The sequence below is a fragment of the Rhea americana genome, unplaced genomic scaffold, assembly GCF_003343005.1.
Source record: "Rhea americana isolate MKP2758 unplaced genomic scaffold, rheAme1 scaffold_118, whole genome shotgun sequence".
Taxonomy (NCBI): Eukaryota; Metazoa; Chordata; class Aves; order Rheiformes; family Rheidae; genus Rhea; species Rhea americana.
Window position 1 is genome coordinate 1204415 of NW_028185239.1, and position 19947 is coordinate 1224361.

At 39.2% G+C, this 19947-nt stretch overlaps 1 protein-coding gene across 4 annotated transcripts in view; it reads right to left on the bottom strand.

Moving 5' to 3' along the window:
- Positions 1–19947, bottom strand: part of ALCAM (activated leukocyte cell adhesion molecule) — a 127225-nt gene that overhangs the window by 17522 nt on the left and 89756 nt on the right. For all 4 annotated transcript variants that reach the window (XM_085319182.1, XM_085319197.1, XM_085319205.1 and 1 more), the window contains exons 3-8: positions 18442–18661; positions 13981–14045; positions 13025–13112; positions 11967–12149; positions 6357–6484; positions 4468–4597 (exon numbers count right to left, since the gene is read on the bottom strand). In XM_085319182.1, coding sequence (XP_085175308.1) covers positions 4468–4597; positions 6357–6484; positions 11967–12149; positions 13025–13112; positions 13981–14045; positions 18442–18661 — 814 coding nt within the window. The remainder of the gene's footprint in view (positions 1–4467; positions 4598–6356; positions 6485–11966; positions 12150–13024; positions 13113–13980; positions 14046–18441; positions 18662–19947) is intronic.

Sequence of the window (19947 nt, forward strand, 5' to 3'; positions counted from 1 at the left end):
GGTGACTCTTCTTCAACATCTGCTTAAACCTTTATTTCTTTGAAGCAGGATAACACCTCAAACCCAAGAGATCACAGATCATTCAAGAGGGATTCTTGTCACAACATCACAGGAAGCAGGAACTCATTAAATTTTTGGCCTTCATCTCAGGCAAGACTGACATTCAGCCCAGAGCAATCCTTTAATCCAGTCTTCTTTCTAGGTAACGTGCCTGTGTCCCCTTCCTTTTGGTGGTAGAACTGAGACTGGAGTCCCTCTTGCACAGTGCTGTAGGTTATTACAGAAGTTCAGGCAAATTTATAATATGCAAGACTAACTGCATAGCTCAGAGCAGAATTTGTAAGGTGATTTATGAGGCAAGTATAGAATTAAGCTTCTGTTTAGCATTGGATTCCCTCTAGGAATTCTCCATAGAGCAATTTGATTTGGATTAATATTCTGCCAGTTTATCTATCTGTAGGGTCCACAAAGAAATGTGATATAGATACTTTTACTTCGCAACTTATATGCTTCATTAATAAGTAATCTGTGCAGGTACAGAAGTATGAGGGGAAAATACTTCTTGCATACAGAAGACTCAAAATTCATCTTCTTAGTCGTTTAAAGAAAAACTTGGTTGCAAGACCTTTCCATACGTTTCTGGTTTTGGCTTTGAAACTTTCTTCGTAAACAAACTTCTCATTAGGCACCATCTTCAATATCTGCCAGCTCTTAACRTGGTCTCTCTTGAAGTCTTACATTGATTTCAGTGCTCTCCTTGCATACCAAGTAGCATGGGGAAGAGGCAAAGAGTGTATTCTGCATGTATTACCACATCACATGTGAGAGGTATGGAATTAATGTAGGAAAGGCTAGAACAAGCATTTCTAATGTTTGGGTTTATAAGCTGTATTGCAGGTGTAGGTCTGTCTCCCAGCCTTTAAAGATGTCTCAAATGGGATACTGTGCTACAACTGGGAAAACTATGCACAGAATTTGCATGTAATCTGAACACCCCAAGTATAGCATCAGCTAGCCAGAAACTTCTCCTAATCTACTAAGAATAGAAAAAWTTTCCACACATCACTCAAAAGATGATTTCTCTTGTTTTTTCAATACATCTATAACACAAAAAAAAGACTATCAGAAATATCATGCAGTCTGGGCCCCTCACTCCACAGATCCCACTTCTTCTCTGAGGAGGTGAGAACCAAGGCTGTTCAGTTTGTCACTTAACTTCTGTGAGTAAGGAAGAGATTCTTCCTTATCCCTCCTCGCAAAGACTTCCTGCATGAATACAGTATTTCCCTAACTATGATGGCTAACTCAGATGCTTAATGTTGATGTTCAGTTTTCTGTGGATCTCATAATACATATTCCACTTGGAAAAAAAAACAGTATCCTTGGTATTGAGGTTGGAATATTTTGCTATAGAAGTATTTAAGGGCTATAAAGTGCTAATGCATTTTAACACCAGTAAAAACCTTTCCCTAGCTAGCCACTGAAAGGAACTAGCGTATCTTTCTACATTGCTCAGTAAAACCTGTTTGGGAACAAGTGCTATAGTTGAAAATGTAATAAAAACTGCTATAAATGAATTCATAGATAGAAACAAGAATTACTATATTGCTTGTTTTTTCAAGAAAATAAAAAATCTGAAGTGCCTCACTCAGAGGTGAGGAAATAAAAAGCCCTGAGCTCAGAATGAAAGCTTTTTCAGTGTAACACCGTAGACAGGAATACTCATCCATATGTGAAAAAGTAAGCAATAAAGCAAAAAAGGGGGAAAAAGTAGGATTTAACAGGAGTTGGTAAGCATTATTTCAAGAAAAAGAACAGCAAGAAGGCATAAGAACTGTGAAGATCTAACACCAAAAATAATTAAGTATATTAAAAGCAGGAAGTACTCAAAATTATTGGGTTATGCTGGAAAATTGATGTGAAAGAAAGCAGTAAAAAGAGGGAAGAGGCTATTATAAAGCAGTTCTGGATTTTCTGACTTCTTCAGAAGAGCTCTCCTTACAACAAGACATGCTGCAGAAATGTTTTAGACTACCACAAGGCAAAACACCAGAGTAGCTTTAAGATAGATTCTGTCACACAGCTGCAAAGGTATGGGCATTCAGGAATCACAGAAGTATTCCAGGCCACTGTAGCTCACTTAAGAAAAGGTTTTACTGAGGATGGAGGTGTTTAAGGAAAAAAGACTGGAGTAAGGTGGCAGGGCGCTAGCTGGTATCTATGCATTCTGAGTAGCTGCACTAGCTGCCACCACTGGAAAGACCTCTACCAACAAAATACAAGCTTCTCTCATACTGTAAAACTCTTYTGACATGCACATAAAATAGCAGGGAAATGAAGACTGGCTTGTTATAAATAACCTGGATTTGAGGAAATCACTCTTTAGAGTAACTATCTGTGGAAGTCCAAGCAGTCATGCAACCCACTTTAAGTAAAATAAAGGGGTTGTTTTTTATACCACAGCAAAAATACTGACAAGGTCTCTATACCCAGCAAAACACACCATGCTGTGAAGACACCTAAGCTACCTTCGCCTTTGGGCAGATAGCTGCAGCAGTACAGAGCTCTCTCCAGATCTAACATACCCTGATCCTTGGCTGAGGGACTGGGCAGCAAAATAGCAGATGACCTTATTAAATATAAAATCTTCATTAAATAAAATAATGTCATTATTCATATACAGGTACATTCTATCTACGTTGTATCGTCTCAGGAAAAAAATAAACATACAAACACCTATAGCAGAAAAGTATAGAATAATAAAAACATGCCACTAAAGAAATCAAAATTCTATTGGGCTATGAATCAACTATCCCTTGGAATAYTGTGTTCAATTACAGATAGCCATTCTTAAAACATATACCTAATTATAAGACCAAAGTTGGTTTAAAGAGAGTCAGATTTCAGCATGAAAACAGACTGAAAGAAGTTTTGTCAGTTTAGTTTACAGTGGGGACTAAGTATCAGCAGGTGCAGTAGAAGTATACGCAATAATGTATGGTAGATTAAGACAAGCAGACAGTAAACGAAATTGAAAGGTTACATAATCAGGTCAAACTATTTTGAAAATAAAACAGTAAAGTAATGCCTACATTTTCATGTAGTACTTTTGTGAAATTTTGATGTCAGAGCGTACAGGAATCAAAAGGGCTATATAGGTACACGAAGGAACCCAGACACTCAGAACTGCACCAAAGATTGAGAATCTCCTGTAATCTCAGGAATTTACACACAGCTTAAGAAGTTACTGCATGCAGTTTATGTACATGGACTGAATGGAAACTGGTGCACTACCTGGCACTCCTGCCAAGGCTGCAATAACCATTACTCGGCCAAGGACAAGAACGACATTAAAATCTGATGGCTCTCATTCATGTGGAAGGCACCTCAGAATAGAGCCATCCCATCAACTATCAACAACGGATTTCCTCCACTATCTGAGCTGGCTCTTACAAAGCTGAATTTTGGGATTTCCTGTGCAAGTAGGTAGACTGTGAACTTGAAAGACTCTGACATCATAGTGAAGAGGAAAAAATCCCTCTAGACTTTTGTTATTTTTGTCTACAGCTGTGTACTTTTCTATGTGAAGTTTCTTTTTTATGTAAAGTACAACTACTATAGGAACATTTAAACATGTCCCTCTGAATTTGTAAACTATTAATTAAAGGTATTCATGCTACTGGAAGACTAGAGACCATCAGTGCTCCCAGGGAAAACTGTCACAATTGGGTTGAGTCTAATTTCACAGCCTGTGATATGCTTTCAAAGTTTAAAAGAGTTTCTGTTCTTTTTTTCTCTCACATAAAGGGAAGATTAAAAGCAATCAGTTATGGAGTGGGAGTATCCAGCTGAAGGAACTTTACCAAGCTCTGCAGTCCTATGATTCTGGGAAAGGCTAAAGAAGAAACTTCAACTATGTGAATATAATAAATTCCTAAGTCTCTTCTCTGAATTCCTTATATGCTGATTTCATTGAGCTAAGATGAAAGGATATTAGACTAATGTGAATTCAACTCTGAAGAAAGACCTTGAGTGATACCACTGCAGGACAACTCGTGTGTTTCAGTATGTTCGAAGACAGAGTTGGAGCAGAATTGTTTGCTATGTGTGTTCACATGTCTGATACTTATAAAACATCAGAATTTGCACTATGCATCACAATGCAACAGTACCATATGTTATATACAAAGGTTTCATAAAGGGAATCTGTATCTAAGTCAGTGAAGAAAGTTTTGAACAGCAACACATTAGAATAAGAAAAAAAAAAAAAAAAAAAAAGGAAAGAAAAAAAAAGAAAAAAAAAAAAAGGAAAAGAAAGGAGAAAGAGGGGAAAAAAGACCTGAAACAAGCCATGACACACCTCTTCTGTAGGTTAACTGGACCCATGAGTAAAGCAGAGAGAGATCAACCCAGAAGCTACAAGACAGGTTTGTATCCTAACTAGGACTGCAAAATGCAATGACTTACAGTGTACAGTGATGGTAGTTGAGTCCATCATGCTTCTGTCTATCAGAGAGCATTTGTATTCTCCTGTTGCATTTCGTCTCACATCCACCATTACATAAGTATCTGAGCTTCTTATGCCTTCTGTTTCTCCCTGTGGATAGAAAACAAAATGTTTATTTTGCATACAAGCCTGCTTAAAAAAAATCCTCACCAAAAATAAATGTTTTTATTTTAAGGATCCTGAAATGCTATAAATACAAACAGATTTAGCATATAAAATATATAGATTTAACATCACTGAAATATACAATCACCTACTCAAAAATACTAAGGTTTATTTTCTGCTTGACTGCAYAGTTTTAAAAACCACTCCAACAATCAAAAACTTGCTCTTTTAATTGAATGGCCAAGMTTATTTTAAGAAGATACTAAAATACAGAATCTACAAGTTTAAAAGGAAGATGAGAAGCAAACAGAAGCCTGAAACAGTCTACTTATATGGGTGTTATTTAGAAACACAATTTCTTTGCTATGGTGGTTTCTCTTCTCTATCTAAAATGATAGATTTCATTCAGGAAAAATCATGAAGTTAAATCTACTGCATTGTATATTTTTAAATAGCCTAAGTTAGCCTTGTTCAAGCCACATCAGGATAGGAACCTTTTAGAGTATATCACTACCTTACATACAGTTCTCTACCGAAACTGGTGTTTTGAACAAGCCAAAGTGTTACTTTTCAGCTGTTCAGTTCCCACTTGATTACAACCAGCTGACAGACCAGCTTTTGAAACAACTGTAGAATGAAACTGAACCCAAAAAGAAATTTACCATGCCTGTCATAATACCCACCTGTCTTGCAAAGAAATCAGCAATTCCAGCTCCCTTTGAGTGAAAGAATTAATTTCAAGTAGCAGACAAGACAAATCGAGATGTTCCCACACCGAGATGTTCAGTGTGACCATGGAGCAAGGACAGATACAATGCACTTCTRAACATACAATGAATGCTTAGGGTGACTAATTTAAAGGATAGTTGATTGGAAGCCTCAGTTCTGCGCTCACTGAACCTAAATGGCCATTCTGAGGTAAGACGACTTCAACTTCTACTCTCCCTTGCTACTCTCCAACAGTTCAAAGATGCCAGGAGTCCAAAATAGGTGAGGTTATGTTCAAAGAGCTACATGTTGTTTTAGGAATACTTGGAAGTCTGACGCCTCTTTTGCTATCTCTTAAGATCAGCTCTGCACATTATTGCAATAGGAACAAAAATGGATATAAACTAGGAGAGAGAGAAGCAGGACATGGGAAGAAAGTAGGAATCTTAGAAATATAAAGCCACATCTGTGTGTAGGTTGCAGCAATCCTAAGAAGATTAATGAWTTTTTTAATTTTCTTCTTCTTTATTCTCATCTTATGTATTTGGCAGATTCGTTGTACACTTGGCTCCTGAGCTGAAACACTAGTTCTTGTCCACGGTGACATGCCACAAAACAACTTAAATAAATAAATAAAAATTGCAAAAAATTAATCTGTGCTGGATCTTTGTTAACGACAACAGATGAGATGACTTCATTTAAGGTGCTAAACCTCTTTTCTCAAAACCACTTTTTACTCAAAATATATKATGATGAGAAGTGAAGACTAACAATTTTAGTTAGCCTAACCCCCCTGAAAATTTCAGGGCTGGGGTGCAGGAGGAGGAAGGTTTTTTTAAAGAATACTTTGCTAACTCAGTTGAGGCATTCTGCAAGAGTTTGATGTAAAGGCCAACAGCTATCTTCCATCTTCGTCACATCAAATTTCTTCCTTCCTTTGTTAAAAAAATCACGTATATGATGACATTCAGCAATATCTGCAGGAAGGAATGATACAGCCTATTTCATTAAGCAGTAATGGTGAAGCAAAACTTACTGGAATGTAGWACAGGAACTCCTGTGGAGGAGGGTTACCATTCCCTAAGCACTTGAGAGTGATGTTATCACCTTCTTTAATGGTACTACCTTGTGATAGCACTTGAATAGTCACCTTCTCTGTTGGATCTGTGAAAATAACACGCACATTTAATAGTGTTTGCAAAAAAAATTACAGTAACATGCATACAGTATTCGTGCCCAAAGAGTACACAATTTAATCATGAGGCAGGTGATGGTATGCCAACGTGTAGATATTTTATAGAAGAACTTAAGTTAATCATGCTTTCCAAATGTATYCCAATCAAAAAACTGCAAAGAAGCATTATTATACAGAAATTCATTTTTCTTCACCAAAGGACCTATAACTGAAATAGRAATGACGACAAATATTTCATGTGTTTACAAGGAAAAAAACCCTGATCAGTAGGGACAATTTCACAGTGTGATTTCATTACGAAGGATTAACTTGTCCTCTGTGAAGCTTGCCGTTTAGATGACTGCAACAATCAGAAAAACAACGGAAGCTCTCAGYACCTTTCACTAACATTAGATAGTAGTATTCTTGCATTAAAAAGAAATAAATACGAACTAAGCAACTCTACCAAATCTATTTTATATGCTGATCACTCCTGGCTTTCAAAAAGATGAATTTGGTGAACATAATAGGCCTCTTAACACAGTCAACAGAACTGTAAACGTAACATACTTCTGTCGTATTCAGTGAACTTGAACTATAACTTACATTTTACTTCAGTAATTTCTCCTAAGCAAAGAGGAGTATACTTTAATACATGCTGTTCTTCCCAAATAGAAGCCTAAATTTATTTTTTCCAAAACAGAGTAAAATGAAMAAAAATAAAGGAAATAATCTGGACAGATAATGCTCACCGTTTTAATTTCAATGAATAAATAAAATTTCACCAATGACGCTAATCTTGCATTACAACACATTACAGTACGCCTTATTAGACACTTAAAAAAAAAAAAAAATCTCCACAGCAGAGGAACTCTCAGCCGGCAGGTGACACGCCGGCTCCGCAGCCCTTCCTACCCTTAAGGCAATCTTCACGTCTGGCTTCTCCTCTGGGGATTTCCAAACACGAGCAGCCRTGTTCTGCTGGGGCCTCTCCGCGCCCCAGCGCCCTGGCACGGCCTCTAACCTCTGCCTCCACCGCAGGAGCGGTCCTGGGCCGCAACAGGCCACATCCTCCCTCTCCCGTCCACGCTGGCCCTTCCGCGCTGCCGTTACCTGCCTGCTTGGGAGAGGGGCACGCAGCGCTGCTGCTGGCGTGGGAAGCGGCCCCGGGCGGGCGGGCAGGCAGGCGGGCGGGCAGGCAGGGGCGCGCAGTGCTGCTGCTGGAGTGGGAAGCGGCCCGGGCGGGCGGGCAGGCAGGCGGGCGGGCGGGCAGGGGCGCGCAGTGCTGCTGCTGGAGTGGGAAGCGGCCCGGGCGGGCGGGCAGGCAGGCGGCCACGAGTTGCACGTGCGCCTCACGGCTGCCGCGCGGCCGCCAACCCAGCCGCAGGGCTGCCTGGCCAGCTAGCTGCCWGCGGCGGTTTGTCCCTCCCCTCCAACAGACCTAACCGAGTGTGAGAAACATATCTATCATAGAAATATGCTAGAATTGCTTTRGCTTTCTCTCAAGACTGGGAAGCGATGAATTATACGGAGGAAAACTTTAASACTGTAATTTGGAACAGTTTTCCCCACAGAGACAAACAGAACAGGATTAGAAATGAATACGGTTAAACAAGAATGACACCTTTGCAAACCACCAATTTCTCCTGTAGGAATATTTTATCTTTGTATCTACTGCAATCAACCATGAGCAATGTTATTATTTTATGATCCAAAGTGAAACATATATATATATACACACACACACACACACACACACGCGCGCGCACACACACACACATGTATATGTATATACATACATATACAATACCACAAAAGTAACTAACAAAAGACTAACTAAATTGTTCTCTTTTAAAGTGAACCGCTCACCCTTCCGAGGAAGGCACAACCTAATGGCAATATTCTTCAATACTCACTCTAAGGCGGTGCTCAGCAACTTGTTCCCCTGCTTTGCTAATGAACCGGAGCAGTTTGGTGAAGGTGGATCTTGCCTGAGTGACACAACATCCCTGACTCACCCCATCTGACCTTGTACTTGCCTATACTTGAGACCTGGTACCCACTTTGTGCAGGAGCAGGCAGCAAAGGACAGTTACTTAGTGAAATGAATGCTGCCATCCCAGACCATGGCCACAGCGGACATCACTCCAACGAAACAGAGACGCCGGAGGCTGCATGGAATATGAATTGTTTTTTAACTCTGATTTGTTATGGAATGGAGTTTATCCACAAAAAGATGGGCACTTAACAACACAGCATGACTAGAAAGCTTGTGTGACAAACATATCTTCTTACAATGATTAATTTTGAGCACAACCCAACATAACTGGAGTCTAGATAATTTAGATATCTGAGATATTATCTGTCTAACTATCTAATGGTTGCAGGAGTTAGCTTAAATTACTCATCTCACTTTCTGTAGTTTGCTTAAGACAGCTGCAAACTAGAGCCACAGCTAAGTATTGCTGACTACTGCTAGCTAAACTCAGTTATGTATGACTAGCATCAAACTCTGCAGGGGCCAATTCACTCTTTTTCTTACACTATGTTACAGGGACTTCAAGTGGCTATTAAATACTTGAATACTAGAGCCTGTACTAAGCATGAGCTAAAAGAAGTGTAAAATTCTCTTAAAATCTGAATATACATATATGTCTTTTTAAAAAAACGTGCAGTTTTAAGTGTGCACTCCCCATTTCTTTATAATAAATGGGTAAATTCCAATGAATCTCACTAGATATCAGAATGGATGATAGTTTTTTTTTGCTGAAAGGAAGATTTCAGTTTCTTAGAGATGGAGTCTGGCATTTATTTTTATCTGCATTACATCTGACTGAGAAAAAAATAAATTGAGAAAGCAGCTAATTAAGATCACCATGACAAATTTAAAAAACAAAAACAATTTGAGATATTTCTTGACTGATGTTAATTGACAGTAATGACATCCATCTACAGAAACTCTGGACATCTATTAATAACGAGTTTCACAAATGCATCTGGAGCTGCATTTGAACAGAATAAGCAATTGAAATTACAGCAAATAAAGATACTGAAAATGGAAATTGGGTAACACCATACTCTGTAGCTCAGCAAGGTTCATACTAGGTAGGCCTCCTCTCTCATCAAGGATATGTCCACCTCCCACTCTTGCCTAATTAACAGCACTGGGATACTGCCTATCTCTGGAGAAGAATTTATCTTAATTAAATTGTGAATYAGTAGACATGGATTAAAAGAGCTGGGCTAGCAAACATACTAAATCTCTAGTACAGAGTATAGGTGATTTCTGCAGCAGAGATTATTCTGCAGTGCTGTGCAGCCTTCTTTTTTCCTTCATATTGGATAGCATATTGATTGCAGGAGCACAGAGTATGTACAGCACTGAAATGTGCACAAGCCTCATCCTCAACAGGTGAAGCAGCTTAATGCATGAAAGTGGTGGGGGAAATGGGGACAGCACAGCATCTCTTTGCAGTAATAGCATCACAGCAATCTGAATGGAAGAGAAGTCAGTGCCGTCTGGTCATTACACTTGTTCCCWATCAACTTCTGCCATACACAGTAGCAGTTATTCACAGCCATGGGGCCCCACAAAAGACAGAAAAAAGGGTGAAATCTGGTATTCAACTTTTAAAGCAAAAGCTAAAGAAACTCTTACTTAGTGGAAACAATGGCTGACTGCAAGCTTGAAATTTCTTTGTTCTTTCCTAGGATAATGGTCACTATTCCAGAGGTTTTCATCTCTGTTACTTCTCTTGGTTGTCACTCTGGAGAAACAGCTGATGAAAAAAAGGCCTACATTTACTCTGGTTTCTCCAGGTGAAAACAAAGAATAACTGCTCTAAGGTTTCATGTGATTTGACCAAGGTCAAAACTGATTTCCTACTTTTGCTGCTCAACAAGCTTTAACTGGGAAGGAGAAGCAACTAGTCATCTAGATAAAATGCAAATTGCCACCTCAAATTTACAACTTTCCCTTTTCAAGGAAATGGCAAACACCTGCTGGCTTCAGAAATCCAGTGTATATCTTTGTATCTAACTAGATTACTGAATTTTTAGAAAAGAGATGATTTATATTAAAGCCCTAATGGTGGAAAACTTTAAGCACATAACCCTGACTTCATATCAAATACAACAGGTCTCATACTTTGTATATTCTTTAGTATTTTACTATATGAAAGTTGCATATAGACATAAGACAGCTGCATGGAGTTCTCAGGGCATACATGAAATCCAGAAGTCTCTGTAGCTGTTAGCAGCACAACTCTGGGGACAACGGATTTATACCTCATGCCCTTTCTGTTGCATTGTCTTTACAAAGTACATTTAAAAGATGATGCCTGGTTTTTGCAAAGCATTTCCAGTACCTTCAGAAGCCTTCAGGATTAAGCAAAAAAACTGGCACCTGGAGAATCCTCTGCTATAGGAGACGTATTATTTTTATCAGTTTCACCGCCTACTTTCTCTCAGTGGAAATGGCCTGCTCATAAAGATAAAATATGCACACTCTTCCTCTTAAATTTGTGCTCTGACTTTAATTAAAAGTCACATTAGATATCTGGACTAAAGCTGCATTCCCAGAACAGAGATTTTTCTTTAGAAGCTGAGGTATTACCTAAAGTGTACAGACTAACAACAACTTACTGGACATCACCGTGAGTATCTCTCATTTCAATCCTTCATTCTGCTATGACCTGCTACCTTCTACAGTCCTACAAAAGTGTGGTTTTACAAGACTTTGAAACGCCTTTTCCAGTCTAACTGTTACTACCTCTTCTGACCTATCCTTGCCAAATGCATGTTCTCTTTACTCATAGGAGGATTACAATATCCATGTTGGTCAGTAATGAAGTAAGCAAGTTGCTTTGACACTTAGGCCAGCTGGAAATAATTAGTTACACAAATTCTCTAAAAAAAAAAAAAGCCAATATTCAGATATATATTTTAGATGTAAAAGTCAGCATCTTACAGCTGTAGAGAAGCTACTATGTTTTCTGCAAGGCAGTCTACTAGCATTAGCTGAATGATGCTGAATCTCCTTTGTGCACATTTGAAAAGCATTTCAGTGTACTAAAAACTCCACAGTAAATTCATTGCATATTTCAGAAGGCAGAGGGAGTCATCTTTGATCCTTAATAGATCATCATCCATTCTAATCAACCACTCCAGCTTCTGTTGAAGTTCTTGAAAATACCATTTCACTATAACTTACTGTGGTTACTACTTTCCTCTTATCAATGCAATCCTGATATTCAGTATTTTACTGCTAGTTAACAAGAAAGCAAGCTCAGGTTAAGTCTGAATATAAGTATAAATTAGATAAATAATGTACTCAGATCTTCTTGCTGCAAACTGGCTTTGAAAACACACTCCTAGTAGTCAAGCAGCAATGTTCCTATGATTTTTATAAACTGTTTCTGATTTTATTCCCCCATCTGGTGYCTACAGCAATAGATGTTTTCAATAACTTACAGTGAACGTCAAAGACTATTGGTTCAGACTGTATTGTTTTCTGTCCAGATGGTCCATAATATGTCACAGTGCAAGCAAACTTTGCATTTGCATCTTCCTTTGTTGGCTTGTACTGAAGAGAAGATGTCATGGTGAAGAGTCCAGTTGATTTGTCCACAATCTTTTGTAAACTTATGACCACAACTGAAAAGGAAATATTGTTTCAGCATCATACTGCCAGAATTTGCAACCTTTTTCCTATTGTAGATACATCATGCTTTCCTGCTCTCTATTTGCTAGCAGTCTGCAAACATGCAGACATGACAATTACCCAAGAGACTGGACAGTGTTCTCCCAGTATTGCCACTGACACATACCAGGGATGTTTTATCCACAATATATTCCTAACATACCGTAAACATCAAATCAAAACAAAAATCTATTTGCAGGCTGTTGTTTTTTAATACAAATCTCAGCTTACTTTGTAAGACAGAAAGAATGCCTCAAAAAAGCTCGCCAAAAGAACTGAAGACTATATTGATAACATAATTTCATAGGTATCACCTATTTTATCAAAGTTAAAATAATGTAGCTCATTTAGCTTAGCAAAATCAAAGATGAGAGGGAAGAAAAAAAATGATCTTCCTAAATCTCCTAGAGAATACATACCTCCAGTAGAATGAGACGATAACCTGTGTCATCCAAAATACACTATTKGACAGGTATAAAACTGAGACATTTAATACCTAATGAGAAGCTGAAAATTAGATACAGGTTCCTAATTAGCTACTTAACAGAGACTCAAGAATAGCCTTGCAATACCATTAACACGGGCAGCCCTTCTTCCCCACAATGACGTTTGTAAGCTAGAATGTGGCATGCAGGAGACAGAGTACCTAGGGTGGCTTGGGTGCTCTGAAAGGCCTAGAAGCTTCTTTCAAGTTTCATGTTGTGCTTCAGTAGTTTTCCTCAAAGGAACAATATTTTAGACTAAAACAGAGCAACTCATAAACAGAGTTATTTATACATTTCATATCTGTCTGTGGATTCACGAATATTGTCCGATATTGAAACATTACCTTCTTCCACAGGCTGCAAAACTTTCCCATTTTTGTACCATGTAACATTGCCTTCCGGATAACTATCTCTTGCAACACATTCCCCGAGCTGTAGAAGAGACAGAAATCAGTCACCCTTTCCTCCCCAGTACAAGAGAGACATGGGGCTACTGGAGAGAGTCCAGTGTAGGGCTACGAAKATGATCMGAGGGCTGGAGCATCTGCCCCATGAGGAACGGCTGCAAGAGCTGGGCCTCTTCAGCCTGGGGAAGAGAAGACTGAGGGGGGATCTTATCAATGTGTATAAGCACCTGAAGGGAGGGTGTCAAGGGGATGGGGGACAAACTCTTTTCAGTTGTCCCGTGTGACAGGACAAGAGGCAATGGGCAGAATTTGAAGCACAGGAAGTTCTGCCTGAACATGAGGGGGAATTTCTTCCCTGTGAGAGTGACGGAGCACTGGCACAGGTTGCCCAGAGAGCTTGTGGAGTCTCCTTCTCTGGAGATCTTCAAGGCCCACCTGGATGCAACTCTGTCTAACATGCTGTAGGTGACCCTCTTTGAGCAGGGAGGTTGGACTAGATGATCTCCAGGAGTCCCTTCCAACCTTACTGTGATTCTATGATTAACAGAATTCTATATTCATTTATGTTTATTTGGGTAAAATTTCTAGAAAATCCAAACACTTAACCCCCCAAATTTTATATTGCATCAGTGATGCTTAGGTATAATTTGGAAGTGGGTTAGTTGGTGGGTCTAAGGTCAGGATGGCCTCTACTTGCGATTAGGGCAAGGCTTAAACTATGTTGCTGAAGGGAGCTACCCTGTGCTAAGTCTGGCTATGGAGCATAATCTCTACGCGCACACATGCACACACACACCCCTTAGCCTCAGGCCCTCACACCTCTTAGTCTTGACTGTAAAGGAGCTTCAGGCAGCCTTCAGGTACAAAATTTTTATGGAGAACACTGATCTTACCATTTTTAGCTTCTTTGTTTCTAAGAAGTCTGCTTGATGTAAGATTTCTGGTTGAGATGGTTGTTCTAAAACATAAATAAGATAAAAGTATTAGTAAAGGGAGCACAAACAGTTTTTTGAAAAACAAAACCCACTCTGATGACTCTAAAATGTGTCATAATTTCCATACTTAATTTTATGCATACTGACAAAATATGTTCTAGCCAGGAAGACCAGTCCAGCGCCTGGGAGGAAAGACCCTGTCTGATCTCTTTGAGGTACATGCTAGAGAAAGAACCAGTGGAACAGAAAGTAAAGCACCAGTAACATAAAAACAGCTTTACCATTGATATTACTATAGTCGAGTTGTCACATTTTAACTGAACAAATTCAGACTAAGCATTCTTCTGRTCTTTATTTTCCTAAGCTGCTAATGTTACATTTAAGAAATTTGGATGACAGAGGTAAGTGAGGTACTTTAACTGATTTTGAGTTCGGTATGTCTCTCTTTAAAAAATAAACCTTTTCTTCAGTGCCAATATGTATTATTTCCTTCCCCCCCCCTTTTTTTTTAAATGGTAGATGGACCCCTTAGCTTGCCAAAGTGGAGGATCTATCAGTGTTTCCATCATAAAACACTATTTTCTAGAGACGACATAATTTGTCTGTTAAAACTCAGCTTGGCCTGAAGCCTGGAAAGCARATTTTTATCTCCAAAAGGAACTGTTTTTGCTTCAAGTTTAAAAGCAGAAGAGAAGGGTAAAGAGAGGGAAAAAGACCCCAACGCTTATACAGCCAAAGAAAGTCTCTGCAGTCTGGTGTACAGCTTAAATAAGCATACATATTACATGCTTTTACAGACTGATCCTTCCTTAACAATTCCAGCTTACGGCACCTTTTTTCCAAATCAAGCTTCCTATGAAATTACACTAGTAATCCCGTCCCCAGTGATCTTCACACCATCTTGTCAAAATTTCAACACACCAGTGAAGGCACTAACATACAGGTGCACTGCTCCTGCTATCACAAAGGTAGCATGATTCGGCGAGAAGCCGTTTCTTCTGCATCTATGTGGGCATATGTTTGTGTGTATGCACATGCATGGATATTCCGTGATTGGAAGATGAAGCCAAAATCGAACAAAAAGAACAGATCAAAAGGACAATAAAAGAAGCTATTTATCTGACTCTCTCAAACAACTCGCCTGTGGCAAAAACCAGAGAGAAACAAAAGAAACAGTCAGAGCTATACACCAAACCTGTAACAATGTCTTCAAAGTGCTAACAGAGTAAAAGATTTTTTTCTAAGATATGTGCACATTTCTCTTTTGTTATATTTAAAGCAAAAAGGTTAACCTATTTGCTGTACGAACCAGTCAAGGACAAAGCATTTTCACATCAGTTCAAGCAAATTAGGCTTTCCAAGACCATTAACAGGCCTTCTGGCTTAGACTTTGGTTTCCTGTCACAGTCACCCAGATGATGAACTCAAATCACAAAACACACAGCTTTCCCCCACCCACCCCAAGCCAAACTTTCCTTCTTTTAATCTGTCTTTTCCCCCAGGACTGTGCTCTACTAGCGCTCCTCTCGCCTTCCCTCTTTGCGAGCGAGGCGAGGACATCCTCTGCTGGGGCCTCTTTGTGGCTTCTGCTATTCCGAGGGCTCTGGTTCCTGAGCAGATGCTCTAGTTGAGATGCAGCCACCTGCTCTTTCAGAGCTGCCTCTGAAAAGGCAATGCCTGCTGCCAAATCCCAGCAGCCACAGCACAGGCATGGAGGTAATTCACTGTAAAAGATTTATTTGGCATTTACTATCTCAGCATCTGAAGCAGGAAGACATGTTAAGCTTACAAGCAGCAAAGCAYACTTTGGTGGGTTTGTAACTTCAGCACACTGCTTATCTCCTGACTGAAGAGCTTCCCAGAGCACTTTGCAGCTCCATGCACTTAAAACAGGGGAAAAAAGAGCTTACTGCCTGCAAAAGCCAAGCGTCAGTGTAGCAGGATAGCAGCTAATGTCTGCAAGGCTGGTCTACTTCACAAACTCTGGCCACTTAATTCCAGAAAAAGATGCTGACAAGATCCATCTGGAAAGCTGGTAGGGCTTGTTTAAGTAATCCAGCAAGTGTGACTAGCAGGTGGTACCTGTGCAATGAGCCATTTCAGCTCGTTAGTTCTGAGTTAATCAGGTAGTACAGCTGAGGATGCGACAAGCTCCAGTGAAACTTAGCTTCAGTCATTCCTTCTGGGATACAGGAGAGTGTCAGATAGCCAAGGCTTCCAGTTAATGAGGGTTCATACTGCTGCAGCTCTGTAACTGTGGTTCAAGGAGCTCAGAAATTCCACTTGTTAAATAAATGAAGCTTGCAAGCTACTCCTAACTGCTTTCTAATTAATAAAACAAGCAAATAAATGAAATGAAAAAAATCCACAAAATCAAACTAAAGGAAGTTAAATGTGAAAATCTATTTCTGAAATCCCGAGGTTGTGAACTCAAAATGAAAAACTGCAAAGGTCATTTCTTCTTGCAGTGTTAAGTTAGCCACCTTGCATATGTGGTATTTTCTCTTCTTGTTTTACTTAGTAAATAGAAGCTATATCTATTAGTATTAATGCATACTATAAAACATACAAGCTGTGCTCCATGGTGGAATCAGCATTGAGTTAATATTTAGTACAGTACACACTAATTCAAGCAGTTAGTATTTCATTCACCATATACTACAGTCTCATCTACATATTTACTGCTGTGTGATAAGTAAACACGGTAATTTTTTATCATTTCYTCTGGAACATTGTGTTTACTATGTGTGCTCTGAGCACACTTGTCCCTGTCACCATTAATTCAATTGTTCTTGCAGTCAAATTCAAAGTGAAACGAGGGAAAGGAATTATTGTTGACTTCTAATCTACCTTCAAACTGATTTATACCACTGACAGACTTCTGCCAAAGCAACGCTGAAGAATCCCTGACAACTTCTCCCTGAAAGAACTCTTTAAGATTGTCCTTCTAAAATGTATTTATGTTTTTCAAGCAAAAGTGTGATCTGTTTGAAGCTGCCTGTTCTGACAATAGAGACCTACTTTGAGCGTGTAAATCTGCTTTTGAAGAGGAAAAAAGGCCAAAGAAAGCAATATGTAAATATGAAGCTGATAAAGATATCCACTACAGCTATACGGCAGTATTTACAAAAGCTAACTTTAGCTCAGCAGCCCTGTGCCCCCTTATATCCATAAAAAGGAGGAAGAGATTTCACGGAGTGAGTCAGACTACAAAGGAATATACTTCTGCTCTGCAGCAGCACCTGGAAAAGCCCAGGTTTGTCCGCTCTCGTGTTTGAGTCTAGAGCAGGGCTGTGCCTTGGTTTACACTGCAAATCAGTCCTCTAGGATGAGATGTGCTTCAGAAATTCACTTAATGCTTCCCACCAACAGTCATTTGGCACATGGAGCCAGACTAGATCTTGTTCAAAGTAAAATTCCCTGAAACATGTATTGTGGGGATGCTGGCTCCTGTGCACTGACTGTTTTCCTCAACAAGTCCAGTCCTGTGGTAGCTAAGCTGCTAATATAGATGTAACCATTTCTCCTGGACACTGGACAGCACAAAGACTAAATTATCCTCTGTAAATAGCTCTCAGAGTGTGCTCAAAGGTGTAAATGCCACACTACTGTTTTTCTCAACAGACTAGTTGCTTTGAGAATCTCAAATCTGACTTCAGTAATCATAAAAGGGAGGATCTTTAAAAGTTGCTCAATGAGAAGCCTCAGGATATCAGGTTCTGTGAGATTTACTCTTTCACTTAAAAAAAAGAAACGCACACAAAACAAGCAAAAGACACCAGGTATATACCTCCAAACTCTTGAAAATCTTAACTGTGATCAATAATTTGCAGTGTTGTCAAAATGCTAATAACCTTTGCAGCTCTTCCTTGCTCTAAAACGGAACTGCAGGCTGGTGGTATTTCTCCTGGTATCTCAGCAGGGAACAAAATATGCATGTTGGGCTAGCAACTTGTTTTCCAGCCTCTGCCTCTCACTCAAAGTTTATTCTATCGCCTACTATCTCCTCAGGGCTGCTTTAAACCTCTAAACTGACATCTACTACTTCAGACCACACATAGTTAATATTTTTCTCCTGCAGAAAAATTCATTCAGAGAACAAATGAAAAATAATCACTGCTAATTTTACATTTTTCATTTCCAAGGCCAAATGACATCACATAAGTGAGTCATTATCAAAGCCTAAAACTCTCTTTGAGCCAGCACTTATCATGAATAAACTCTAAGTGCAGGCAGTCCTGTTATGTAAATGTTACAAATAGATTACATTTTTTAAAACTGCATAAATCTGCTAGCCTTAGTAACTTACTCAGCCAAACTTACTTTCTTGGCTTTAATCTCTCCTTTAAACAAGAGTTTCCTTAATTTAAGATTCAGGTATGATGAATGTTAACGGTAGTGACAACTAGTTTTACTTACTGAACACTCTGACTATCGTTGGCTTTTCGGAAACATCATCTTCGGTTACTAGCATACACACAAATCTCTTTTCATCACTGATCCTTGCATTCTTGATGGATAATGTATAGTTTTCTGAGAGAGACAACCTGTCTTTGTAGTCTGGTACATCATCATATTGTACACTTTTTTTTGTTGATGATCTGAAGGCAATAAATACTGGAGATCCATTTGGCATTTCCTATAATAAAAAGATAAACACCTCATAAACAATCAGTTAGAAGTATTTCAAGATCTGCAAATGGTGCAAAAACATAATTTTAAGAATCTGAAAACTCCACGAGACTACTTTTCTGCTGATTAATATCTGCTGTACAGACAGGAAATTCAGTATTACTTAAGGGCTAGTTTAAGACTGCTGTGGTACACACTCAGAGTATCATCAGTAGAAATAATTTCAGTCCTTTGGCTCAACCTCAGCAAAGCATAGAGCTTTTTGTGATCAACGTTGGTGGTTCTGGCACCACCTGACTTCTGTTACATGAAAAAGTATTTGAAACAGAGGCATTCAGGAGCTAGGTTCAAAAGCTTCAGTTTCCTTTTTTGACAGTTGTTTTACATACTCATATTGTGTGTCTGGGATATTCAGACTTCATTCCAAATACAGGATTTAATCAGGCATAACTGCCTATTTTACTCTAAATTAGTTCTTTTTGTTTGTTTTTAAAAGACCCCAAAGCTTATGGCATGGGAATATATGTACAAATATTGTTATTTATGCATCTCAAGATAAGCTGTAAATACCATTTTCTACACATCCTCCTTACATCAGTATGCAGTTGCTATCCTAAGAAGGAATACAAAAAAGGATTCTTGCACAAACCTGTCATATCAAAAACTCATTTTTATGAGAGAGAAAGTTACAGGCTGAGTTCTGCTGGATTCAATTTGTACCCCCCAAACAGARACGGACACTGTCCCCTGTAAGGGCGGCAAAGTGGTAAGTTGAATCCGTCTTTATGTTCAATATTGTGCTGAGGGCTGGAAGAGGTTTTAGTTCCCTTTTAGCTTCTATCCCTTGCATCTTGTAGCACTGATACTAGTCACATTCCCAGCACAGTCTCTCAGCTTGACTACAGAGCCTGCAACAGCATGACAATGCTGTGACAAAAGATAAGTGGTGTCAGAGCCGCAGGAGGGAGTAGGAGACAACAGCTAATGTGAAGTTTAAATTCCTTTACAAACTTTCTCCCTTTCCCATTTTTAGATCCATACTTGGATTATTTAGATGTCCATCAGTCAGAAGAAACAGGACTGTCTTGATAAACTAAAAGTTGGCTGTTGAGTGCAAATGAGCTCTTAACTCTAAGGCTACCTAGTGCACGACATTCACAAGTACTAACTGAAGCTAACAGTTTGCTCCAGCTGCACCAGAATCAATCTACTTCTGTCTGTGCTTCCAAGTTTGTACCATGCACCGGAAGAGCTACTCCCAAGACAGCAGAGAGAAACTGAAATTCTTTTTTC